The 27,783-nt window shown below is 43.2% G+C and overlaps 1 protein-coding gene across 1 annotated transcript; it reads left to right on the forward strand.

Annotated features, from left to right (window-relative positions):
• The first annotated feature begins 992 nt into the window (after positions 1-992).
• Positions 993-6,453, forward strand: LOC112612521 (cytochrome b-c1 complex subunit Rieske, mitochondrial). The gene is made up of 2 exons (XM_025367155.1): positions 993-1,771; positions 5,567-6,453. The coding sequence occupies exons 1-2, from the start codon at positions 1,558-1,560 to the stop codon at positions 6,175-6,177; spliced, it is 825 nt and encodes a 274-aa protein (XP_025222940.1). The 5' UTR covers positions 993-1,557; the 3' UTR covers positions 6,178-6,453.
• The last annotated feature ends 21,330 nt before the right edge of the window (positions 6,454-27,783 follow it).

A 27,783-nucleotide genomic window follows, 5' to 3' on the forward strand; every position in this document is an offset into this window, starting at 1 on the left:
CAGCAAGGATCAAGGGAAGGCTTCTTAGAGGAGGTGGCATTTCAGATAAAAACACCACCAGCAAATCCTCACTTGGTGCTGCCTGTGTGCTGGGCCTGCTTGTAGGTGCTTTACACATTTCAGTACATTTACTCCTCCCAGTAACTTTACAACACACATGGCATCATTACTGCCCCCTTTTGGCAGGCGAGGAAACTGAGGCACAGAGAGGTGAAGGAACTTGCCCAGATCACAGAGCCCATGCACAGCACAGAGCCAATTCTGTGCACTGCTTATATTAACATTTACTTAATATGTAAATCATTTTTGACCTAAATAAATGAAAAACTTTATCTCAGTATAGTACAGAATAGAAAACCAGTATGGAAAGAAAATCAATACTATGAACCATACAACGAAATCACTCTAGACTCAGTTGTCTGATAAGAGCTTCTAATTCAAGATCTTTTCTGTTAAAAGTGGGAGATAAGTGTAGAGAGGAATTAAAGATATATTAGGATCAAACTGAGGCCAAGTGCATTGGCTCATGCCTATAATCCCAGTACTTTGGGAGGCGGATACAGGATTCCTTGGGGCCAGGAGTTTGAGACTGGACTAGGCAATATAGTGAGACCCCATCTGTACGTGTGTGTGTGTGTGTGTATGTGTGTGTGTTTTAATTAAAGATGTATTAGTACCAAACTGAGACTTTCTCATTGGTGCAATCAGGATTGAAAGAGAAAAACAAAACAAAACAAAACAAAAACGTTCTCACGATGTGATGGAAGGTGAATGAGCCAACTCTGCATCCTCTAAAATTCTAAAATCTTACTTGGGGAAACAGTGGTGTCACTGAAGAGCCCAGACTCAGGAGACAGATTACCCTGCTTCACATTTTGCTGGTTATCCAGTTCCGGGAAAAGAATCTCTCTACACCGCGGTTTCTTCATGGGCAAAATGCTGATACTAATAGCTCTGACTTCATAGAGACCTTGATAACAAATGAAAGAAGGTAGGTATAATAAAACACAAAACCAAATACACAGCGAATGCTTAATAAACATAATTCATTAGCATTATCGAGTTTTGCACAGATGCCTCTGGCCTTTTTGTTGTTGTTGCTGTTAGACGAAGATAATAAAAATCATCATAGTAAAAACATAGCGATTACTATGTGCCGGACTTTGTCCTAGTTGAGATATAGTACCATCCTAAGTTAAACTATAATCGTTTATTGTTATCTTTAGGTCTTCCTGGATGACATTTTTACTCTAAAGGATCGTAAAGTCGGCCCATCGGACGTCACTGGAGTCCCCTGTTCAGCCCTCTCTTTCTTCTGGGCATCTCTCGGGACACAGACCAAGTGGCACCGGGACTGACAGGTGGGCCGCAAGCCCCGCCCCCAGCGAGGGCTTGTAGCCGCGTCCCCTGACGCAGCGCCTCTCCAGGTTTGCCCCGCCCTGCAGGACTTACTTTCCGGCGGCGCGCTGACGCCACGCGTTCCGCGCCTCTTCGCGCCTGCGCCATGGTTGGAAGGTCGTCCCTGTGACCGGCTTGGCGGTTGGAGCAGCTGTCGCCATGTTGTCGGTCGCAGCTCGCTCGGGACCGTTCGCGCCCGTCCTGTCGGCCACGTCCCGCGGGGTGGCGGGCGCGCTGCGGCCCTTGGTGCAGGCCACGGTGCCCGCCACCCCGAAGCCGCCTGTGCTGGACCTGAAGCGGCCCTTCCTCAGCCGGGAGTCGCTGAGCGGCCAGGCCGTGCGCCGGCCTTTGGTCGCCTCCGTGGGCCTCAATGGTGAGCCGGGGCGAGGGCCACAAGCGGGGCTGAGGGTCTCTCGGTGCCCGCTCCTCTGGCCCCCAGCAGGGAGCGGCCGCGGGTGCACGAGCGGAGCCTGAATCAGGTCGGGCTGGGCGGCCTCCGCGACGCTGGGCATGGCACCCGGGCCCGGGTTGTCTTTCGGGGGCCGGCCTGGACTCGCGTCCGCCGGCTCCACCGGGTTCCTTCTCGGCCGAGTTCACGAGCTCTGAAGTCCCGCTGCTCCAGCCACCTCTGAGGGGTTTTGTTGCTTGCAGGTCGTTTGACCTTGGGCAAGTTTCTAAACGTACTTCCTGTGAAATGGATTCATGTCTTTACCGATTTTGTAGGGGTGTCGTGAGGCTTAGATGGAGGAATTCTACGTAAAGCCATTAGCACAGTTTGGGCACTTACATGCTTAAGAAGTGGAAACTTACTAATACTTGGGAAGTTGGTCTTCTCACCACTACCGACCCCTTCAGTGTCCTTCCCCTTCACCCCCCCCCCCCCCAAAAAAAAAAAAAAAAAAGACATACACAAGGTCAGTTACAGTGTAGTGTCACAACATAATCAGTCCTCAAGAACGGGCAGAGATTGATGACTTTTACATTTTACAGATGAGAAAACAGATGAAGTAGACTAACTCGCACCAGGATCCGTGGTGTGGACATGTGGTAGCAGGGATTTGACAAGACGGATTGTCGTAGCCACTGAGCTCTTCGCAGGGGCTGTTCTACACCCTCTGTCCTTAGATCCCGGTTTATCTTCTTTGCCTCGCCTTCCATCTTTACTTGGCCCGGTATCGGAGATAGAGAAATGGCAGCCTGTGGGCAGTGTGCCTGCAGGCTTTGTAGTTTTCAGAAAAACTGTAAAGACTAACGCCATCTCTTAAAATGCTGGAAGCTGGCAATACTGGGATCTAGTTTCTACTTGGGAAAAGTCCGTAGTGTGCTGTGTAGTGGCCGTCCCCACAGTTGGAACAAGTGGTCTTCTCCAGTTTGTCACAGTCTTTACCAGGTCTGCGTGTTTCATTGTGTTACCAGCTTGGCTCCATTGATAGCTGTGTGTGACTCTTCCCCTACGAGCTAACCAAATTGCCGGACACTTTTCTTTTTACTCTGCCTTCACTCACCCTGGGCTCTGCACTTTCTCCATGGTCCTTCCACTAAGTTGCTACATGTCCACATGTTTTCCTTACCCATCTTTTCAATCTCAGTTAAGGATTAGGTGAATAAAGTTTTTATTTGCTGATTTGTCTGTCTGTATAGCACATACACTTTACACTCTGTATTGTGTTTATTGGTAACTCCTCCAACCTTGGGCTTAAGGGCATAGAAAAGGTAATGTCTTCTTTATTTTTCTATCTTTCACAGCGTCGGATTTCGTATACAGTTAGTGCAAAGTATTTGTGAATGAATGAATGTTAAGGGGCACCAATGGGTTTTGAAGAAACTGTCCATGGCGGGTGTAGAGTACCCTAGCCCATCCTTGGGACCTGGAGGTGAGAAGGAAGGAAGGAGAACATTTCAATAGCAACAGAAAAGCATCTTTGGAATTTGTCGTATTGCTAGAGTTTCTTCAAAAAATTGGAGGCTCACCTGACTTAAGAAATTTTTTTTAGAAACAGGCAAATAATGTAGGACCATGAGGCAAAAACCTTTTCTGTAATCATTTCAGCCTGTAATTTAAGTTCACGTTATAACCTGTCTAGGTTTATGGAAAGATGGTTAATGGAAGGGGAGGGGTTGGATCTGGGGAAGATTGTTGAGTTGGAGAGGAAGGTTGTACTATTTTCTTGCAGATTTCCAAGGCGCATTGGAGCTCACCTTAAAATAAAACTTGTTTTGTTAAAATTCCTTAAATTTTATCCTTTAAGTGTTTGATTTTGCTTTAGGTTAGAATTAAATCTAGCATCTTACTAAAAGGCAGAGCTAATGCAGCTCATGTAAGTATTTGGAGAATGATTTATGCAATAGGGCAATTTAATTTCTGAAAGGATTCTTGGTGGTGTAGCCTACTAAAGTGTAACCAGGTAGGTAGAGTGGGAGGAGACTTTTGCCACCTAATCTCTGAATGAGAAGTGCAAAGCCATTTTATTGAATTTTCTTATACATTTCCTTGAATAGTGTTAAGGATTGTGGATACTGTTTTTAATGTAGAAGTATGAACTTTTGATTCCTTTATCTCTTAGGTAGGAAACACATCTTTTCTGTAATCTCAGGTAGAGCTAGGAGCAAGTAATTTATGCTTAATTCCAAATGTCAGTGTATACTGGCAGGTTAGCATTTATTTGTTAAGAGTAGTAGTATAGGATGTAATGTCACTTTGACTCCACAGATTCTGGGATGTGAATCTCAAGTTGCCATTATCTGTGTCCTGGTCTTCAGGAAATGATTGAGTTAGTCAGAAAAGCATATAGAGTGATTTTGATAGGTTTCACTATTGTTTGTGAATACTTCTGGCTTCCATAAAGTTATTGACTGGAGAATCATGTGAAAAGCAGTTCAAGTATTCCGTATTGTAATGTTTGACTACTCAAGGAAGTACAGTATATTAGGAAGATATCCTAGTAGAAGAAGGTAGAATTGCAGTTTATTACGATAAAAATGCATCTTAAAAGAAATCTTTGTTTTGGAAACACGTTTTCTAAAAGAGGAATTTTTAGTGTCCCCTTTTTTAAAAAGGAAACTTTGTGGCAAATTTCTTAAGATGAATGTACAATCTGCAAAGAGGTTTGCTTCCTGATACATACTTAAAGGTGGTACTAGTTAAAAAAGTTTTTTGGTCAGGTATTTAAAAATAGTATGGGAGAGAAGGATGTAACTGTGTCGTGTTTTTGTTTTTTTAAACTACCAAAGAAACTACTTGCTCTCAAAGTACTATATAGTAATTATTTAACATTCATTTGGGCTCTTTTATGGCCTACACTAGAAGTGCCCCAGTTGAGAGAACTACAGCAGTGAAAAGGAAAGATAATACCCCTGCTTTTACAGTAACTGTTGCCCTTTAGTGAATAGGTGGAGATATGAAAATTTTGTCCTTTTTTCCCCTCGCTAAATCGAAATAATTAGTTCTTTTGCAGATTTCATTGTATTTTGAGAGCTCTGATAAGGATGCCTTTCTTTGCTTATTAGTGGTTTTAAGTTAAAGTAATACTATTTATACCTTAGAGTATAAAATAGAAACCTTAATTTTTCTGCAACTAGAGTTATACAGTTCACAGGATGTTTATTATTGTGTCATTATTGTTTTATGACTTGTTAACAGTTTTTTTCCGAGAATATAGATTGGACTATAAGGGGCGGACATTTGCATTAATAAGGTGATCACACGTCAACTTACTGTGTGGACTAGATGAGTTTTAGGGCCTCCTTCTAATCCAGAGAGTATGGGAGGTATTTAGCATGATTTATATAGCATGTCTTGGCAGTTGAATTTTCGGAAACTTTGAAGTATTACTGTTTATTTTGCTGTTTAACGTTTTTAGCGCGATGCACTGAGATGTTGTGAATCCTGAATCAGCAATGTTCAACCAACCAGGAGTAGCTCAATTTACAAATAGTATCTTGTGATTTCATACCAATCTGATAGGTAGTGGTTCACTTCATTTCATTTTTGAGATTTTATATACTAGCACTGCCAATTTGACTTGTTCTGAGACCCAGTGAGTGCCATGTTTCACATTTTTAGAATTTGATTTTTTACCTGTGGATCCATAAAAGACTGTTTCTTGATGTATACTCCTTTCAGGATACTCATCTAATTGTGTTTTTTAACCTTCTGCTTGTCTTGCAGTCCCTGCTTCTGTTTGTTATTCCCACACAGACGTCAAGGTGCCTGACTTCTATGACTACCGCCGCCTTGAAGTTTTAGATAGTACGAAGTCTTCCAGAGAGAGCAGCGAGGCTAGGAAAGGTTTCTCCTATTTGGTAACTGCAGTAACTACTGTGGGTGTTGCATATGCTGCCAAGAATGCCGTCACCCAGTTCATTTCTAGCATGAGTGCTTCTGCTGATGTGTTGGCCATGGCGAAAATCGAAATCAATTTATCCGATATTCCAGAAGGCAAGAACATGGCTTTCAAATGGAGAGGCAAACCCCTGTTTGTGCGTCATAGAACCCAGAAGGAAATTGAGCAGGAAGCTGCAGTTGAATTGTCCCAGTTGAGGGACCCACAGCATGATCTAGATCGAGTAAAGAAACCTGAATGGGTTATCCTGATAGGCATTTGCACTCATCTTGGTTGTGTACCCATTGCAAATGCAGGAGATTTTGGTGGTTATTACTGCCCTTGCCATGGGTCACATTATGATGTATCTGGCAGGATCAGATTGGGCCCTGCTCCTCTCAACCTTGAAGTCCCCCCATATGAGTTCACCAGTGATGATATGGTGGTTGTTGGTTAGAGACTTGGACTCAAGTCATAGGCTTCTTTCAGTCTTTATGTCACCTTAGAAGACTTATTTGAGAGCAAGCCTTCTGTACCTGAAGTTGATTTGAAATATGTAAGAATTGATGATGTGTTTGCAACATTAATGTGAAGTAAATTGAATATAATGTTGAATACTTTCAAGCATTCACTTAATAAAGCCACTGTTAAGCATTGTTGTGCTCAGTCATACACTTGAAAGGTACAATGTCTTTTAGCTAATTCTAATTAAAAATTACAGACTGGTGTACAATATACTTGTGAAATCTGTAACTGACTTTATCTTTTTGCCCAAATATTTGCTTCCTGCTTTGCGTCAGGGACACAGATTCTGCAAAGCTCATTGTTGGAATGAAGTAAAATTAACGTGTCATCTCTAAGTCCTGGGAGGTATCTATGGCATTGACAGAAACAGTAGTATCTAGGTATTTCTTATTCACCGGACTTGGTAAGAGTACTCGCTATGCGTTTCCTCCCTACTGTGTAAGCTGTGTGATAATGTCAGCTCTAATCTGTGGGAAAGAGTCCTGAATGAGGCATTAGTAGCTCTGAGGGTTTATCTTCAGGTCTGGTCTGCTGGTTTTTCTCCTTAAGTGACAGGCCAGGAAATTTTATTAGTCCCTTATGAGTGTAAATTAATACTTAAAAATCCTTTAGTCTTAATAGGCAGTGATGGGATATTATCTGAGAGAAGCTTTCCAAAATGAGAGTGCTCTGCCATTTCTTTCATTTCGTGTGTGGATCGTTATGTCCCCAAAGCTCCTGCATCCACTCTATCAGGAGGCAGAAAGGGAGCATCTGAGACCTAACATTGCCTGCATGCAGAAGTGGTCCTGCTGGGTTTGTTTCTGTAGTGATGACACAATGTTTTTTCCTGTTGGGTTTACAGTCACTCAGCACTTTTCACTGTAAGATGGTGTGCAGAGCACATCAGAATTCACATCCTATTTTCTTCTGCCTCCAATTATGCAGGTGAAACAAGACTCAGGTCTACTTTCTCCTGGGATATGGGAGTGGGCTTTGTCCTTTGAGAATCACAGCCACTTTTTGATGCGTTTGTCTTTACTGTTTGGAGGTGGGCCAGTCATATGCTTTACTGAGTCCACCTGATGATCTCATGTACACTTTTTTAAAATTGCAAAAGTGGTTAGGTTAGGTCTGCCCAAAGGGAACTGACCATCCAGGATTCCAGTCTTTGAAGTTAATAGCTGTGTGTTGACAGAAAAAAGAAAATGTCAAACTTTCTATGCTTGTGAGTAGATACTAGTCTTTGCTTCACTTTTACCATTCTAGAAATGAAATTAGCATGTATGATAATTGGTGGGACACAGAAGTATTTTATATTCTGTGTCTCTAGATAGTGGAGGCACTCTTTGGATTGGGGGTTGGAGGAGGGGTTGGTGGCAAGATTTGGAATGTGAAACATTGAGTTGTGATGGGAACACAGGTCCACACACTAAAAAACTTGTGCTGCTAAAAATGTCAACAGCATCCCCTCCCTATAAATACTGATACCCCTTATCACCTCCCACCCCGAAGTGATACCTTGAAATTCTGTATGGCAGTGGAGGACAGAAGTAGGAAGTTTGCAGGTCCCTAAGGTACTCAGTGCCGGAATTGCTGTATTTGGTGGCTGCTTACTTCATCTATCATATTTAGAGTTGGATGGTGGGATGCTGTTAAATCCTTGTAGCCCATTTAGTTTTTAAAGAAGGCTTTGTTCCACAAGTGACAGGACAAGTCAAGTCACTTCATGCTACTTTGCTGAATGGATACGGCAGACCTGTGTTACATTTTTACCATTCTGTGAAAACAAAATCGTAGATATTAGGGGGAAATGACTTATAGAATAAACCTGACCAGTCAGCACCCTGACATCAGATCATTTACATGTACTGCATTTTATTGGGGATAATTCTTGGGACAATCTTGAGAGCCAAGCTTTTTCATTATGCTTTAAAAAGTGTTATAAAAATGGCCTTTGTGAAAATGTTGCATTATTTGTTAAAGATAACATCAAATTTTCTTTGGTCTTTTCTGAGTATACCCTTGTAAAATCTTTGACTCAATCAGGGTGTGTAGAGGGCATTTGTCCTGATTGGATCAAAATGTGCTTTAGTATCCTCATTTTTCTAAACTGTAGAAACATAGTATTTAAATATCAGAAGTAATTCTTCATTCTCACAGTATTAAATTTCATTTTCTGTATTTTCATGTCATTTGAATTTCATTGCATTTTGTATATTAACCCAAAATAATGTTTGTATTTTTTGGACTGTTATCCTTAGTCGACTGTTCTAACACAATTTATCACCACCTCCCCTCAACCACTTCCCTAGGTTTCATATTCTTGTGCTTACTGGGCATCTGTGTTTGGATGTCCTGTTAACACCTTAAACTGTCTGAAACGAAAAGATGTCATCTCTGTTTCCCATGAACCAGCTTCTCTACTTCAGTCAGTGCCCTCTCCATCTACCTTGTTAACTACCCGGCAAAGCGAAAAACCTGCTAGTCTTCCCTGCCTCCCTTACATTATCTCCTCTCCACTTTGCCCCACATCAGTCCCCTAGTTCTGCCAATTTACTCTTCTTTTTTTTTTTTTGAGACAGAGTCTCACTGTTGCTCACGCTGGAGTACAATGGCATGATCTTGGCTCACTGCAACCTCCACCTCCCAGGTTCAAGCAATTCTCCTGTCTCAGCCTCCTGAGTAGCTGGGATTACAGGCATACGCTGCCATGCCTGGTTAATATTTTGTATTTTAGTAGAGATGGGGTGTCACCGTGTTGCCCAGGCTGGTTTCAAACCACTGAGCTCAGGGAATCCACTTGCCTCAGCCTCCCAAAATGCTGGGATTACAGGCCTGAGTTACTGCATCCAGCCCACTAAGTTACTTATAACAAGACCATTACTGTCTGTGTCATCTGTAGCATTCTAATAATGGCTAATTTTTTGAGCACCTATTACTGACCATTATTAGGCTAAGTGTACGTTAAGTATATGGTCTTTCTTAATCTTTAAGAAACCCAGAATGTCAGGTAATGTTGCTATTTCTAGTTTACAGATGGGGAAACTGAGGCACGCCGAAGTTTCTTTTCTACAACCATACCTGGTAGGTTTGTTGAGCCAAAATTTTTATTTTAACCCAGGGAGTCTCAAGTCCAGAGCCTATAACCTGATCCCCATTTTATACTCTAGCGTTTTAATTGAGGCTTTGTTAAGTCTTGCCTAGTCTACTGCAGTAAAACTCCAGATAGATCTTTTCTCCAATTCTGTCCCCATAAAATTTGTCCTCCGTGTAGCTGCCAAGTAGTGTGGAGGTTAAGAATATGACATTGGTTTTGGATTCCAGTCCTGGCTCTGCTATTTCCTAGATGTGTGACCTGACATAAATTATTCAATCCATTCCTCTTCCTTCATCTGAAAAATAATACCCACTCAGGGTTGTTTTAGGAAGTAGCACGTTAGTAAGTGTCAAGGGTATGTCAAAACTCCTTATACAAGGTCCTCACCTGCATCCCATCAGTAAACCCCTTGCTCTAGTAACAGAATTTACTTGTAACCTACATTCTTTGTAGTTTTCTCTCAGTCTCTTCCCAAGCTATCCCTTCTGCCTGTTGCCCTCTTCTTATCTTTATTTTAGCTATTTCATCCACTGCCTGCCTATCTGCTTAGGTGCAGCGCCGTGCAGGAAGCCTTCCCTGTCTCACAGGCCCTTTCCCAGTTAAGTTTTTCCAAAATAACCAGGAAATATCCATTGTGGTATTTATATTAACCTCTTTTGTAAAGCTCACGTTTCTGGTTTGTCTCCCTTCTGCCACCAGATGGAGGGCTGAGGCCCACGGCAACTACTCAGCCATGGAGTTGTGTGCTCTAAATGAAAAAAAAAAAAAAAAAGTGAATTTCTGAGTGGCATTTGAAAGGAAGATTTTCCAAAGAGTATTGTGTAAACATCAGGACTGAAACAAAAAAAAAAGAAAAAAATTTGTGTATCTCATCTTTCCAGGACTTGAGGTCGGAGGAGATATTACAGTATATTTTGGATTTAAATTTAAACCATTCCCATAAGAAAAACTTGAAAAGCATAAATAATGAATTCAAGATCTTAAAAACTGAGATTTTACTTTAGTTATGTTTGTTTTGTAATTCATGTTCTGCCTGTATAAGACTTCAATGTCAAAAGGTCTGTCCTTTAGTATTTTATTTTCAAAACTTGTAAATGCAATGGATGTCATTTCATTTAATTTTACCATTTTATCTGTCTTACTCATTTTCCATCCTGGGATTTAGGAGGGGAACATTTTGATTAGAGAGGAAAAATATTATCAAGCAGGTGAACTGATCAGTTCTCTTCTGAGATAGGAAGGAGTCAGGATGATTTTCTTTTTCAGTACACGGCACTATTTATTGGAGTTTAACAATGTCCTAAACACAATACTGCCAGGAATATGAGGTTAAGATGGTTTCTAGTCCAGGTACTTAAAGAAGACCTAAATACACCACAAAAGGAAGACTATTCAAGTGCTTGCTTCTGTGAGTGCTTATGAAATAGATTATTATAGATCGGAAATCTCTGGTCTGTGGCACAAGATTAAAATTAACTTTGTGGAGGGCTTCAGCAATATCTCTGTAATAACTCCACCATAATGATCAATCTAAGACTGGTCTATCAGTGAACTGAAAATCCTAAATTCAATAAACACACTTTATATTTTTGCAGTTATTATCCCAAACTTGGATCAATTTGAGTGCAAAACCTTAACCATCATCTGGCTTTTGAAATCCTTTTTTATTAGAATATTTGCAAAGAAATGAAAGTATCTGAGTAATAGGTTTTCATACATTTTTAAAAGGGGAAACAAAACGTTGGTTTCTTAATGGAAGGGAGAGGAGAGCTAGTGCATTTCACAAAATTGGTCTGTCTAGAGTGAGTATCTGAAATCTGCCATTTTCTCCATTGGGGCATGGCTGAAATTTTAACTCGTGCCTTTTGCTTTATCTGAGGAAATACTTGCTTTCTTAGCTCTCTCCTCAGGGCACACTCTGCTGTGGCCCCTTTCAGCCCTTTAGAGAGTCAAGGCATTCCTGGGTCCCCAGTTCATCTCAGTACATGAAAATCAGGTTAGAGGCAGTGTTCCTCTTAGTGACGGATTATCTATTAGACCATTTTAAATATAAATTTCAAATGAGATAGTGTGTAGAAAAGGTATATCAACAGTAAAACGACACAAATGCACAAAGCATTATTTACTGAGGCAATAGATGGCATTTAGAATGTGATTAGGTATGTAGAAAGGCCACTTAGGTGGAGGTAGACCCTACTCAGAACGTGATTCTGAATCAAAGGTTGGTATTAATCCTGCATTCTCATGATACTTTGGCCCCTGGAAGTTCAGATTTGCATGTGTACGTAGTTTTGATGTTAATGGAAAGCAAAGCTGAATTCATCCATGACAATGGTTCACATTGTAATGTCCCCCTCCTCTTCGCTTTGAAGAATTAATACTAATTGGCTGTAAAAGCTGGTTCTTTGAAATGATCAGGAAAATATATAAGGCTTTTGTAAAGCTTGATAATGAGAAAAATGAGGCAAAGCAAAAATATATAAAGTGAAGAGCCAGCCATCCTCACTTGATGGAAGAAATTAAAATAATAAAAGCATGCAACTCCATAGTAACAAAATTGTGAAAACCAGGGGATACAGATGACTTCTTAGCAAAAATATAAAATGCCAAAATTAGCCCAAGAAATAGAAAACTTAAACATGCCAATTAGCAGAGATTAAGTATAAAAAGTTACCGTGACTGAATGGCTTCATAGCTGAGTTCTATATGACACATTAAAGAAAAGATAATTCCAGTTTAAACTTCCAGCTCATTCAGGTCAGAGCTTTTCCAATTTTACTGTGCATGCCATTTACCTGGAGATCTTGTTAATGATGCATATTCTGATTCTGTAGGTCTGGAATAGGGCCTGAGATTCTGCATTGTAACACTTTCCCAGGTGATGCCCATGGCAGGCTAAGAAGTTCAAGGGTAAAGGGGCCGCAACTGGTGAGGGCCTTCTTGCTGCTGGGGACTCTCAGCAGAGTCCCAAGGTGGTGCAGGGCATCACCTGGTCACCTGGTGAGGGGGCTGAGCGTGCTAGCTCTGGTCTCTATCCTCTTATAAAACCACTTATGCTACTTCTATGATAGCCCATTAATTCATTACTTTGTGAATGGACCTAATCACCTCGTAAAGGCCCCACCTATCAATACTGCCACACTGGAGATTAACTTTCAACATAACTTTTGGAGGCGACAAATATTCAATCCATAGCGTTCTATAGAATGCTCCAACAATTCATTGTGTGAGTTTGGTGGAAATATAATATTAAAACTTGACATTAAATATACAAAAAATAACATACATCAGTATCATTGACTGAATTAATGAAATTTTCTAAATAAAATACTAGTAAAAGAAATCTAGTCATACTGCAAAAGAATAATAAACTTTGAGATTTATTCTAGGAATGCAAGGTGGTATCAACACTATTAAATGAACAAAGAAGGAAAAAGATCAATAGACGTGGAATAGGGAATAATTACAATAATTAAAATAGAGGAGTATCTTTATTTTATTTATTTATTTAAAGACAGAGTCTCACTCTGTTACCCAGGCTGTAGTGCAGTGGCACGATCTTGGCTCACTGCGACCTCTGTCTCCTGGGTTCAAGCGATTCTCCTGCCTTAGCCTCCCTAGTAGCTGGGATTACAGGCGCCCATCACCACGCCTGGCTAATTTTTTGTATTCTTAGTAGAGATGGGGTTTCACCATGTTGGCCAGGCTGGTCTTGAACTCCTGACCTCAGGTGAGGAGGGCAGATCACTTGGGGTCAGAGGTTCGAGACCAGCCTGGCCAACATAGTGAAACCCTGTCTCTCCTAAAAGTACAAAATTTAGCTGGGCTTGGTGGTGGGTGGCTGTAATCTCAGCTACACGGGAGACTGAGGCATGAGAATTGCTCGAACCCAGGAGACAGGTAGCAGTGGGCCAAGATCATGCCACTGCACTCCAGCCTGGGCAACAGAGTAAGACTCTGTCTCAAAAACAACAACAACAAAAAACAGAGTATTTTCCAGGTACCCTGCCTGTGGGGTACCCTGCCCTGTCTATGGAGCAGACATTTTTCTGTACTCTGTTGTTCTAATAAGTTTGCTTTGCTTTCACTTAAAAAAAAGTCTTTTCCTCAAATTAATGTACATTTATTAATAATAAACTTCCAATTAGACTCTACAGCATTTTGTTTTGATCCAATTTAGGATAAAATGATCATAAAGCTTATATAAAATAATATCCAAAAATATCCAAGGGAAGTATGAAACAGAAGAATAAAGATTTGAGAACCTACAGTGTAATTATTGTAGTTAAGTTAATATGACATTGGCATGAGGACAGACAGGTCAGTGGACAAAATAGACTATCAAGAATGAGATTTCAAGCTACAGGAATTTAATACAAGAAAGACGGGGTTCAATTCAGTGGGAGAAGATTGATTTATTTAATAAACAGGGCTGGCAATGACTACTATTCATTTGGAAGAAAGCAGAGTTGGACCCCAGCTCCTATCATGCTATCATAAACTCTAGTGGGATTAAAGATACATGTAAAAAAATTTTTTAAGGAAAAATTTTAGGAACTGTACATACAGTTTAAGTGGGGAGAGGACCTTTTTAATCATGGAAGGACATTTAAAACCTATAGCAGACGCTGGGCGTGGTGGCTCATGCCTGTAATCCCAGCACTTTGGGAGGCCAAGGCGGGTGGATCACCTGAGGTCAGGAGTTCAAGACCAGCCTGGCCAACATGGTGAAATCTCATCTCTACTAAAAATAAAAAAATAAAAAAAATAGCCAGGCGTGGTGGAGGGTGCCTGTAATCCCAGCTACTTGGGAGGCTGAGGCAGAGAATTGCTTGAACTCGGGAGGCGGAGGTTGCAGTGAGCCGAGATCACGCCACTGCACTCCAACCTGGGCAACGGAGCGAGACTCCATCTCAAAAAAACAAACAAAAAACAAAACAAACAAAACCTATAGCAGAAAAGATAGGCCTATTTGTATTTTTTGAAATCTTGAATTTTAAGATACTAGTCAAATCGGATGACAATAGATTTGTAAAATAAAAATGCTAATCCGAAGAGTTAGTATCTGTAACATACATAGAGAGATCTTATAAATTGACAAGAAAAGGACAAAACTGTAGGAAAAAATGTATGTGAAATACCTTCATTAGAAAAAATGAATCTGAGTGCCTAATAGATGAGTAGGTATGAGATCTTGTCATTGTCAAAAGTCAACACAAGGGCAGTGAGGTATCACTTTACATCCATCAGATGGGCAGAACTTTAAAGAGTAATAGCACCTTTTGCTGTTGAACAAGTATGAGAGAATGATACTCTTGCACATTGCTGGCGTAAATAGAAGAAAATTTTAATACACTTATCCAGGCTGTTTTCCAAAAACAAAAATAAACTCTCATTGACCCAGCAGTTCCTCTTCTGACACTCCATAGAAATAAAAACAGAAGTCTGGAAAAGTGAATGGAAAAAGATGTTTGCTTTGGTGAATTTACAGTGGTCCCAAACTAAGTGACAATGACATAAAGGGAACAATAAAAAGTTGTTGTAGGGCGGGTGCAATGGCTCACGCCTGTAATCCCAGCCCTTTGGGAGGCCGAGGTGAGTGGATCACAAAGTCAGGAGTTCGAGACCAGCATGGCCAACATGGTGAAACCTCGTCTCTACTAAAAGTACAAAAATTAGCTGGTGGCACGTGCCTGTAGTCCCAGCTACTTAGGAGGCTGAGGCAGGAGAATTGCTTGAGCCTGGGAGGCAGAGGTTGCAGTGAGCCGAGATCACACCACTACACTCCAGACTGGGCAACAGAGCGAGACTCTGTCTCCAAAAAAAAAAAAGTCATTGTATATGATTATATGAATAGGTATATGGTCATATTTGTGTGGAAAACATGTGGAAGAAACTAGATCTTGCTAATGTGAATGATCTGGGATTGAGATGGCTCTGGGGGAGGAGGGAAGGGCCAGGGAAGAGAGTAGGTACATAGAAGCAAGCTAGCCATCACAGAAAATGCACGAAAATACCACTGCCTGCCTCCTGCCCCTGCCCAGTATGAATGATATATTCATATATATATATATATATGTATATGAATATATTTATGAATATATGCTTATACAGACTAATTTTACAAGAAAATTATAAAAATTACAAAAAACTATACTGTATAGTTTTATAAAATTATATAATCTATACATATATGTTCAGAAATATGTATGTGTGTATGAATATACATGCATGAATTTCAATGCATATGCAGAAAGAGATTGGGGAAAAAATGAGTTCTATTTGTATTTATAGATGCATAAGGATGTCTACTATGACATATTGCCAAGTGAAAAAGCTCAAATGGCAAAGTGTGTAACATAGTTCTCTATGGTAAGAAACAAAAATGCCCTCTATATCTATATTGCTGCTTTACTATGTCAGCATGAGCAGAATGTGAACGTGCGTGGCTGTGCTGTTAGAATGGAGCACGAGCGCAGGGTTGGGGGCAGGTGGGTAGTAGGGCTTTTCTTTCCAGATATAGTGTTATTTTACTTGCTGTCGCAACCCGTTTTGTTTGGTAATTTGAAAAGCTTAAAATTATATTGTCCTGACTATCTGGGAAGACATCCTTTCTGACCTACTACTTCACTTTGAACACCAGTTGGCCCCTCCTATTAATTAATATTAGACAGCTACTTCCCAATATTTGTCAGTGGTTAAGGCTTTGTATATTAGCCATGGATATCCACCTATACACAAAAGTGCTATAAATGTGCAGTTCTTGATATGCGGGTTCAGTGATTTTGACTTTAGTAATTGTTTTCCAGAAAGACTAAAAACAATAGACTTACCATTTATTTACTTGTGTCACTCATAACTTCTAAGTCACAGATGGCTTTAGTTCAAGCCAATACAAAGGGAAGCAGGAAACTAATTGTAGAAAAGTCATTTGCATCTTGTTACATAATTATGTATTATCTAGACGAGAGCTATCCAATAGAACTGTCTGTAATGAAGGAAATGTTCTATAATCCGTGCCAGTACTGAGCAGTGGAAACACGGCTAGTGCATCTGAATAAATGAATTTTACATGTTATTTTAGTGTTAATTCAAATAGCCACACACATGGACACTGGGTACCTCATTGTTCAGTGCTGATCTAGAACCACTCAGCTCACTAAAAACAAAAACAAATCCCAACGCTGTTGAAAACTGAAACAGTAAACTTGCTTCTATTGTCTATAACTACTGTGTAGGATAAATATCCTCTGTGTATAGAGAGAACAGCTTTTAGAAAACATTTTTATGATTCTTATTTTATTTTATTTTTTGAGACGGAGTCTCGTTCTGTCGCCCAGGCTGGAGTGCAATGGCACAATCTCAGCTCACTGCAACCTCTGCCTCCTAGGTTCAAGTGATTCTCCTGCCTCAGCCGCCCGAGTAGCTGGGATTACAGGTGCCTACCACCATGCCTGGCTAATTTTTGTATTTTTAGTAGAGATGGGGTTTCACCATGTTGGCCAGGCTGGTCTCGAACTCCTGACCTTAGGTGATGGACCCACCTCAGCTTCCCAAAGTGCTGGGATTATAGGTGTGAGCCGCTGTGCCCAGACAGACTCTTAAATTTTTAATGAAATCTTTCAAGCATACAAAAAAAGCACAAGAATGATAAACACCCATGAACCTACCATTCAAATTTAACAAATGCTAATAGTTTGTTAAATTTTGCTTCAGATTTTCAAGAATAAAATATTAGCTATCCAGTTGAAGCCCCCTTCCCCACCCCCTTCTTCACTCTGCTCCCTGCCCAGGTATGGATATATACATTTAGCACATGTTCTTCCTTTACATTATTATCAGATAGTTATTGCAGCTTTCAAAGATGGCCAAGTCTCAAGTGTCAAAGTGTAACATTCTCTCTAGGCTGTGTATCTGTTTGCCTGTGTGTTTACCAAAAACAGTCCACTTGTCAGGAAAGATTGCAGGAATTACAGAGCCATAGAGAGAGGCAGAGTCATGTGGGATGGGAAGTTACTTACTTGCAGAAGGTGAGAGTGGACGACATCGAATGTGAATTACTCTGGACGAAGTAAGTTCAATGGGCTCGATGGGAAGAATGGACATTTGCTAAGGTAGGGAAGCTAGTCCAAGGGAAGGAGCCAATTTTACTATTTTCAGGAAGTGAAGGACACCACCAAGAGGTTTCCTTGCATTTCACGAAGGGATTTGTCTAGGGAAGCGGTTCTCAAATTTGTTTGCTCATTAGAATCATCTGAGGAGCTTCAAAAACCACTGACACCTGATCCACTCCCAGAGCCTGCTACTTAATTGGTCTCAGGCATTCCTGCCAGTCAGAACTTTTAAAACATCTCCAGGTGATTCCAATGTTCAGCCATGATTGAAAACTACAGCCTCGGGCCAGTCTTTCAAACTTCTAGATGTTAGAATCACCTGCTAAGCTTTAAAAACTATGCCTGGACCCACCTCCAGGCATTAATCGTAATTTAAACTGATTTAAATGAGATGGAAACAACCTGGGCATGGAGATTTTTTAAAGCCCCCAGCCAATTCTAATGTGAAGCCAAATTTGTGAATCTCTGGCCTAAAGGAATATAGCAAAGAATTTGGATAAAAAAACCTCAGTGAGTTTCTGGCTTCTGCATGCCGGGCTCAGTCTAGAGTTATCATTATAACTGGGGACTAGGTATCATGGAAATAAAATAGAGCTATCTCCAGGCTCTTTTCTGCTTCCAGTAAGTGCCAATAAATCTGATCCAAAATGCTCGGAAACACACAAGTTCATCCAGTGACTAGTGGGGACTCTCTCTGTTGCTTTGGGATCTGGCCTTTTGAAGCAGAGAAGTCACTTTTTATTTTTAATTTATTTTTTTATTTTTTGAGCTGGAGTCTCACTCTGTTGCCCAGGCTGGATTGCAGTGGCTCGATCCCGGCTCACTGCAGCATCCGCCTCCCAGGTTCAAGTGATTCTCATGCCTCAGCTCCCCAAGGCGCCTGCCACCACGCCCAGCTAATTTTTGTATTTTTAGTAGAGATGGGATTTCACCATATTGGCCGGGCTGGTCTGGAATTCCTGACCTCAAATGATCTGCCTGCCTTGGCCTCCTGAAGTGCTAGGATTACAGGCATGAGACACCGCGCCCGGCCAGAGAAGTGACTTTGAGATTCTTAGAAAAGGGTTGCAGGTTGTTTGATGGACAGGACGTTGTGGATTATAAAGATTATAGTGTAAGAAAACCAGTAGGCAGGAGGCCAAAGGGAAGTCTTAATACCATCCTTCCAGCTACCACCGTCACTAATGCATTCCAGGAGTCGATGATACTCAGCGTGAAGACCCGTGTAAATCACATTCTTTAAGGAAAAGGGTGTATTTGTCATTTGCCCTCACTACTTACAACTGCTGAGTTGAGTGGGTGGGTAGAAAGCAGTATCGATGAGAAATGGTGTGGCTCTCACAGCAGAGTGAGGTAAGGAGGCCGGGCAGAGCTGCCAGGAAATGCTGCTGGGCTGTGCTGAGGAACTGGCACTTCCTTGGGGAGGAAGGAACACAACGAGAGAGTAGACTAGGGAGGGTGGAACATTCCAGCAGTAAAGGCTGTTGATGTGGATGGTGGGCACTTTACTTTTGGACAGTTTCTTTTTATTTACTGAACGTGAGAAGGAGCTGGGGAATCGATCAGTGATTGATTTGAGGGTGGAACAAGGGAAGATCATTTAAGATCTAACATTTTTCTTTTATTGAGAATTCAACTCTTGACAGTTATGGGAGAAGATAGAGTTATGATAGAGGTGAAGTATAGAAAACTTCAAGAAAGATGACATTTTAAATAGTTTTTCTAATTCAAACATCATGAACCTTGAAAGCACAGAAAAGTACACGGAAAAACTACCAAAAATCTTACCCAAAGATAAACATTCTTAATATTTCCCTGTATGTTATTCTGGCATTTTTTTCATACAAATGAATAGTTATATTTTGTGTGTGTGTATATGCATATATATGTACACATAAAATATATATGTGTATATATATACTATATCTCAAAAAGAAAAAAAATGTATATGTCTATACACAGTCTTGCTCTGTTGCCCAGACTGGAGTGCAGTGCATATACATGTACACATAAAATATATATGTGTATATATATACTATATCTCAAAAAGAAAAAAAATATATATATATATATATACACAGTCTTGCTCTGTCGCCCAGACTGGAGTGCTGTGGTGCAATCATAGCTCATTGCAATCTTCAACTCCTGAGCCTAAAGGATCTTCCTGCCTCAGCCTCCCAAGTAGCTGGGACTATAGGGCTACTCCAGAACACTTGGCTTAAAAAAAAAAAAAGTTTTGTAGAGATGGGGGTCTCACTATGTTGTTCAGGCTGGTCTCAAACTCCTGGCTTCAAGCAATTCTCTCACTTCGGCCTCCCAAAGTGCTGGGCTATGTGCTTTTCTTAATGAAAGTTATCCCCTGTACAAAATAGTTCACTGTGAGAATTCTTTTGATATACTAAAGGAGAAAAAACTGCCTGTGGAAGAGTCTGCACAACTCATTGAACCAGTCAGCCCTTGTGGCACATCTAAGCCATTTGATTTTGAAGGGAAGAACTTGAAGTGACCAGGAGAAAACACAAGCTATGTTCTAGAAAACCGCAGGGGTAGATCGTTGTTCTATAACAGTTCTAAAATGTGTTAGCCAAGCCTGATCTGAAATGAGAACACAGTTGACTAGTGTTTTGCACTTTGTCCCCTGCAGCTCCCCTTGTATTTAGCCCAGACACAATCCTATCCTATCACTTTTCTTTTTAAACCAGCTGTCAAATTATGTTATGAGCAAGACCCTCAGCAGACGGTCATTCAACTTGATGGGGGTTTGCGAGGAGTTATTGGCATAAATTATCTCAGCACAATTACCCACAGTTTATGTCACAAGTGTGTTCCATTGCACTCTCTCTCTTTTTTCAAACTACTTAGCATAATTATGTTATTTTAATGACCACTTCAGCAACATTAACTATGACATTACCCAGTAGTCTATCAACTGGTGTTGGAAAGCTCTTCTTCAGCTTCAGTCCTGGAAGCCTGCGTTATGGTTATACTCTTCAAAACAGAGGTATTGCTGTTATCAATTGTCCTGCTAAAGCCTTCTGTGCTATTTCTTGAGACAGAGCCTTGCTCTGTTTCCCAGGCTGGAGTGCAATGGTGCGATCTCGGATCACTGCCACTACCATCTCCCAGGTTCAAGCGATTCTCCTGCCTCAGCCTCCTGAGTAGCTGGGACTACAGGTGCCCATCACCACGCCCAGCTAATTTTTGTATTTTTAGTATAGACAAGGTTTAGCCATGTTGGCCAGGCTGGTCTCAAACTCCTGACCTTAGGTGATTCACCTGCCTCCGCCTCCCAAAGTGCTGGGATTACAGGTATGAGCCACCACACCCAGCCTTGTATGCTATTTCACTTTAAAGGAAAGGACCCCATGAGGTAGCGTCTTTCTCAGATATTTTCATTTGTCCATCCATAGACCTATCCAAATTGCTCTTTTAAAGTGCTCTGGGGACCAAGCAGTTGTATCAAAATCTGGGTTGACTCTACGGACCTTGACTTTGGAGTCATCTGCTGTTGAGACACTCCCCTGTCAGGTACAGAGACAGGTGCTGCCTGTGTGCCAACTCACCCTCAGCAAGTAGCTGCATGCCTGGGCACCAGGGACCTGGCCAATAGCCACAAAATGTGAATGACTGGCCTAGCCCAGCTTTCCCATTTCACAGGTGGGTGCCCAAGGCCTGGAAGCTGTGCGGTGACTGCTGAAGTCTCGAGGTTAATGAGCAGCGGACCTGGGACTCTGCAATCCTCCCACTGCCCCTCGCACCTTGAGGCACTCTCAGAGAAGACGTTTCACGTGGAGGAGGAGCCGTAATGCCTCAGTGGGGCACAGGTTTGCAGCACCAAACAGTTTCTACAGGACCTCCCTGTTTCTTGCCTAGATGATGCTCAGCATTGCTGACCTCACTTCCTGTCACTCCTGACCTCCCTTCAACTGCCCACATTAGGGAAGGTTTGATGCTAGCATTCTTGACCCTACTCTGCCATCCAGAATTAGCCCAAGGATTGTGGACAGTGAGGCAGGAAGAGCCAGAGCTCCCCAAAGCCTCAGCTCCCAGGGACTCACCTGCAGTTCTCACTATTCCCGGCAGGATGCTTCTTGGGCCCCTGCACAGGTGCACCCCGCTGGGAGGAAGCCTGGCACTCGAACTTTCAAGTCAACTAAATGAGAAGCTGGGGTCCGGCTGCTTGCTTCCCCTTGTTCTGTGAATGGCTGCACTCCTTTGCAATAACTCTGTTCTTTAATAAAATAGTCTGATCGGCATGTGACTTTGGAGGGACCTAAAGGGCCTAGGCAGGCAAGCCGTTTGAATTGCTGGTAGCACTTCTTTCATGGGGGAACCAGCACGCTCACCCCTCAAGGGGGGCACCATTAGGCCGGGAGCTTCAGAAAGTCAGAAATAATTGTAATCATGATTTTTATTTATTTTTAAAATATGTTTAATATTTTAAAATACTAATATTATATGTATAATATTAATTTATTATTATTTTTTTTTAATCAGGCTGGAGTGTAGCGGCGTGATCTCACTGCAACCTCTGCCTCCCAGGTTCAAGTGATTCTCTGCCTCAGCCTCCCTAGTAGCTGGGATTACAGGCATGTACCACCATGCCTGGCTAATTTTTGTATTTTCAATAGAAGCGGGGTTTTCACCATGTTGGCCAGGCTGGTCTCAAACTCCTGGACTCAAGTGATCAGCCCGCCTCAGCCTCCCAAAGTGCTGGGATTACAGGTGTGAGCCACTGTGCCTGACTGTAATCACATTGTTGTAACAACTGCCACTAGTATGTCTTCACACATGGGTCTGAGGACTTAGATATCTACACACCTGAGACAGGTGGTCATTTTCCCTGCTGAGTAAGAGGATACAGGGAAATATCTTGCTCCAGTTCAAAAGGAAGAGGCAGAGTTGAAATGTAAATAGAGCCTCCCTGACTCCAAAGCTTGTGTTCTTCATCGGATAACACCTTTTGATTTCTTCTTCCTCTTTATTGGGGAGAAGTGCAGAGAAGCTGGGCCCAAGCTGGTCCATTTTCAGCACAGCCTCTGGAGGCATCTTTAGTTCACTTACAGGACTGGACCGGAGAACCTCTCTGTGCCTGGGGCTGTAACGAATATGAGTGTCTTCCGGCCTCCTCACAAAAACACTCTCTTCCATCGTCTTCTACACCATCCTTGAACCTGGTGTTCCAGGTAAATGCCTGCCGAGGAGGCAGGCTGAGTTCCAATGTGCTTGTAGGACGCTGAGGCCATCAGAGCCATAACGAGGTAAAACTGGATTTCTGTTCTTTAGCCTTCATTAAAGGAAGCACCACTTACTTATTGATTGGGTTTGAAGTAGGAAATGACTGTTTTAAGTAGGAAATGTTGGAGGCCATTGTTCCTAAGTCCAAAGAGACACTGCCCGTGTGACTGGGAAGCTGTTTTTTGGCAATGAGCAGGGTGAAGGAGCTTTGGTTCAGCAGCAGACGTTTTCTCCTTCCTGTCTGTGTAGGATCACAGGTCATATGTAGGTGGCTGGAAGCCTTTCTACTAATTAGCTGAGGTGGTTAACCCCAGCCGGAGACATCACGTAAGCAGAACTTGTAGTATAGAAACAGGCGCATAAGTGACAAGAAATTGAACCTAGAGGGGAGCCTATTGTCTTGCAGAGACATGACAGCCGACTTCGAGAGGGCCCTTAAGGAAAAAAGGTCCACATTTATTCTCTGGGGTCCAACCCGTGGCTTGAGGGGGAAGCATTGGGGTGGGGGATGAGGAAGGGCTTCTTGGTAGGTAGGGCTGTGTGGAGAGAGAGTGGGTTGCCTTAGCGGCAGCGAATTCCAACGCTGGGTGTGAGCACGCATGGGCCAGGCCACTACCCAGTGACAGCGTCACGTAAGGGGCTCTGGCAAGAGGGAAAGGCTGTGCCTAAATAGCCCTCCTGATTCAGGGACTCAGAAGTGTATTACACCACAGCTGTGTTTCAAGATTTAGGAAAGCATTGAAGATGCTTATATTTGGGCATTAAGCCAGTGAAGGTGCTTTCTCTGGCAAGAGCTAAACTGCACCCAATTTACTTAAGTGAAAAGGGAACATTTCAGCTTGTACATTGGCAAAATTCAGAGAAAGTGAGGCATGGCTGGACCCAGGGACTGAGGTGAAGTCATCCCGATCCTCTTCCTTCTTCCCAGGTGGGTGGCCCGGTTCCTTGGTGTTGGCCTTGTTATCAGGCAGCCTCTTCCCTCAGGGCAGAGAAATGACTGCAGTGCATTTCTCCAGGTTAAATCTGGAGCCGAGTGAGAGACTCGATGCCAGCATTTCCAGCAATGGGGCTGTTGGAGAAATAAAAAGTCCTGCCAACAAAAAGACTCCTCTCCCCTCATACCCATATAGATGAGGGAGGAAACGTGATTTATTCCTGAGTATGCATATTAGATACACACATGCGAGGAGCCTGCGGGAGACTCTACACAATCTGGGCTGAATTTCACACACTTTCTATAGCAAAGTAGAAGAAAAATGAAACCCGCTCTTCCCTCCTTGAGAGATGAATGGATGTGCCTTGTAACAGCCTTCTGCACATCTCCCGAGAGACCGCTGAGTCCGTTTCCTAGGCCTGTGCATACAGTCCCAGGGTCAGAAGGCCCGTGACCTTGTGCTGTGAAATCTGGAGACTGGAGACCTCGCATTGTAAAATCTAACCCCTGGCTCTAGGGTCTGGCCTACCTGTTGTGCTTTTAAGGAGATGCTCTAACGGTAAGGCAGGGCTGCTGCTACCCCTTATTAAAATTCCGTCGTATGTATCAGCACAAGGTCGTTATGTCACACGGGCTCTGGTTGCGTGATACGTCCACTGCTGAACAAATTTCTGTGGTGGTCTAACTTATGGAGAGGAGGTTTCCAAGAGTGAAACTAGGGCACAAGAGGAAAAAGATGCCCAGATGCCATGGAGACCCTGGGGCACTGGGATGGGAGGCGGAGCTCTTCTGATCAAACCTAGCAGGTGACTTGGTCTGGCTGTCAGGAGTCGGTGTATCACCGTGCTGCCAATTCCCAAACCCTTTTTAGAACCACAGAACGTGTGTGGAGAGAAGAATGAACAATCAGATGTTTTTTGAGAATAACTGCTGTGGATCTCAGAAAACCGACAGGGAGAGAACATGAAATCCAGGCAGAGAGCCAGCTCTGAGCTGAGGACTGTCTTCTTGAATGTTAAGGCTTTACTTGGAAAGCAAATGTTTCAGCATGAAATCTGCATAGGGAGGTTTGGGATCTATGATCTACTCCAGCTGTCCTGTGAGGGAGGGAAGAAAACCACCCACACCGGACAGAAGCATTAGGCCAATCGTCATGCCCGGCCTCTGGGACATGGCTTCTCTGCCTGCCTCACCCACAGCCCAGTGTCTTATGCACCGGTGAACACATCCTGTATTGGTGACCAGGGAGGAGAGAAGACCTGCAGCCTAGTTGGGAGCCTTGTAAAGCTTTGCCGGATGAGGCCAACAGTAACCCTCACACAAATGTTCTCTTTGGAACCTGTGTGTGGTGGCCAGTTATTAATTCATTGCAGGAACAAAAATAGCAAACATAGGAGCAAAATGGAAGAGAAGATCTATGAGCTCTGGTAAGCACAGAGCAGTGGAACAGGAATTAGTAAACTCCAGCTATGGTCCTACTGTGCAGATGAGAAAACAGGCTTGGAGATGGAACTTGCCCCAGGTCACACAGCCAGTTGTGGCCAAACTACAGTTTCCAATCTAGCTATCCAATTCTGAAGCCACAATAACTTTTCTCACTACAAAGATTTATAGAAGCTCCTCTAGTTACTGATGGGTGAGATTCCAAAATGCTGTTGGAGGCCATTGTTCCTAAGTCCAAAGAGATGCTTCCCGTGTGACTGCGAAGCTGTTTTTGGCAATGAGCAGGGTGAAGGAGCTTTGGTTCAGCAGCAGACGTTTTCTCCTTCCTGTCTGTGTAGGATCACAGGTCACATGTAGGTGGCTGGAAGCCTTTCTACTAATTAGCTGAGGTGGTTAACCCCAGTCTGAGACATCACGTAAGCAGAACTTGTAGTACAGAAAACCTATTGCTTTTGGGACAGCAACATTTAGTCCTGATCAGCAACCTAGGAGGACAAACCCTGTTATGCGCTTCTAGTAAGCCTCAGTGAACGGCATTGTCTCAATTGCTTTTTTTTTTTCCCTTCTACCAGGAAAAGCGTACTTGCTGCTATGGGAGGGGTGGAAGCCAGTTAAGACAAGTGGAGGGTGTGAGACACTCTTGGGCCCTTCTAGCCACTCTTTGATGGGTCTGAACCTCTTGGATGTACCGCATCCCTCCACCCCTCAGGGTCTGAGTGTGTCCTGTTTCCTTGACTCAGAACTCTTCTCATGAACGAATGTGACATGCGCAGTGTTACTGTCAACAGGAAATCCTGTTTGTAGGGAACGTCTCTAGGCCCGTGCTTCTGGAACCCACTCTGGGAATTACCAGCTGCCCTGCTTTTACTCGCTGGGTCTTTCACTTCTTTCTGCCTGTTAGGTAACCTCAAATCCCAGAGGGACTAAGGGATCAAAGCTTATGGCCTCTCCCTTGAAATCAGGAGACACAGACAAAATTCTCCATGCCTTGGGGGTGCTGGGCACAGGGTGAAGGTCTGGGGGTCTCAGTTCACACACGGGAGGTGGGAGAAGGGCCCCCCCTCTGGAGGTTGTTGCATTGACAGAAAGGAACTAGCGGCGCCTGCTGTTCTGTGCTGGGCACGTTGACTGCATGTGCCGATGACCTGCCGGGACCCAGCTCTCACTTGCTCTGGTCCTGTTATTTTCAGCTTGTCTGGCTGGAAGCTCATTAGGGAGCTGATGGAGAGGCCATGGCTGACTGCCATGTGGCTCTGGCGGCACTCACCTGGGCAGCCGGGAAGGAGATTTTTCACCTCCAGTGGCCTCTCTGTGCCCACATTTGTGTTTACAGGTAGCATCTGCCTGGACAGGTGATCCGCCCTGGCTCATGCCCTGCATCTTGCCACCACCCTGGACCCTCCTGGTATGTGCTCTATCAATCACTTGCCTTAGCAGCTATGTGTTCCTGTCAAACCCACATGGCTGGGCTGCCGGCATTAGAGGTGGGTGCTGCCAGCACTATCTATCTCCAGCTTTGTTTTCACTTCTGTCTTCCCAGGACTCCTCTCTCAGGCAAAGTCTCCTTTCAATTATTTCAAAAGGTCATGCCCTCAGTGACAATGATCTGTGTCATTAATTTGGCGCTGGCTGAGGTGGCAGGCTGTGGTGGCTTCATCTCTCCATCCCAGGCCCAAAGATTCTGAAGACCCTGGATCACCTCCTGCCCCGGGGGCACAAGGAACAGAATGGCTTTCAAGGGAGCCTTGCAGGTCTGCGGAGCTTATGGATTCTGACCCCTGCCGGGTCTCCAGCCTCCCCTGAATCCTCCCTGTATTCCTCCCTTCTGTAGCGCTGGGCACCGCACACATGCTCACTAAATGCTGGTGGAGTGAATGGAGGAAAGAACAGATGAAAGACTGTCATTAGCCACTAAGCAAACAGATACAACAAAGCAACAGCTAAGCTCAAATGCCTTAGGTGGTTTCAAAGGTCTTTCCGGTCTGTCCCCTGCAGGGTGTTCATTTTCTCTTCTGCTCTGCACCCCTTAATATTTCACACTCCAACGATACGGAATGATGGGCCGTTCTCCAGTGCTGTGGCAGTATTTCAGACCTCCAAGCTTTCGTGCAAGTTGTTACACAGGTCTGGAATGCTTTCCCCCTCTTGGCTGAGCTGAGATTATATCCTCCCAACACCCTACTTCTGCACCCATTTGCTGAGAGCCTGTCTCAAAAATCCCCCATCACCAGTTTTTGCCTCTCTGGGCCCCCTCTGTAATTGGTGCACTGGGATTCTGCATTGTAATAATCTATAACTTTTTTTTTTTTCAGAGACAGAATTTCACTCTTGCCGCCCAGGCTGCAGTGCAATGGCACAATCTCAGCTCACTGCAACCTCTGCCTTCCAGGTTCCAGCGATCCTCCTGCCTCAGCCTCCCAAGTACCTGGGATTAGAGACACCTGTCTTCATGCCTGGCTAATTTTTGTATTTTTAGTAGAGATAGGGTTTCACCATATTGGCTAGGCTGGTCTCGAACTCCTGACCTCAGGTGATCTGCCTGCCTTGGCCTCCCAAAGTGCTGGAATTACTGGCATGAACCACCGCGCCTGGCCTAAAACATTTGCTATAGTCTATTTGGTGAAATGCTGTCCAAAGATGTGGTCCCGCACAGGGGTTCTGTATCAGCATGTTAGGAGGAGGAGGCTGCAAACTGGACCCTTCTTGTTGAGCTTCACGGCAATCACTGTC

This window comes from Theropithecus gelada, chromosome 19 (genome assembly GCF_003255815.1).
Source record: "Theropithecus gelada isolate Dixy chromosome 19, Tgel_1.0, whole genome shotgun sequence".
Lineage (NCBI taxonomy): Eukaryota > Metazoa > Chordata > Mammalia > Primates > Cercopithecidae > Theropithecus > Theropithecus gelada.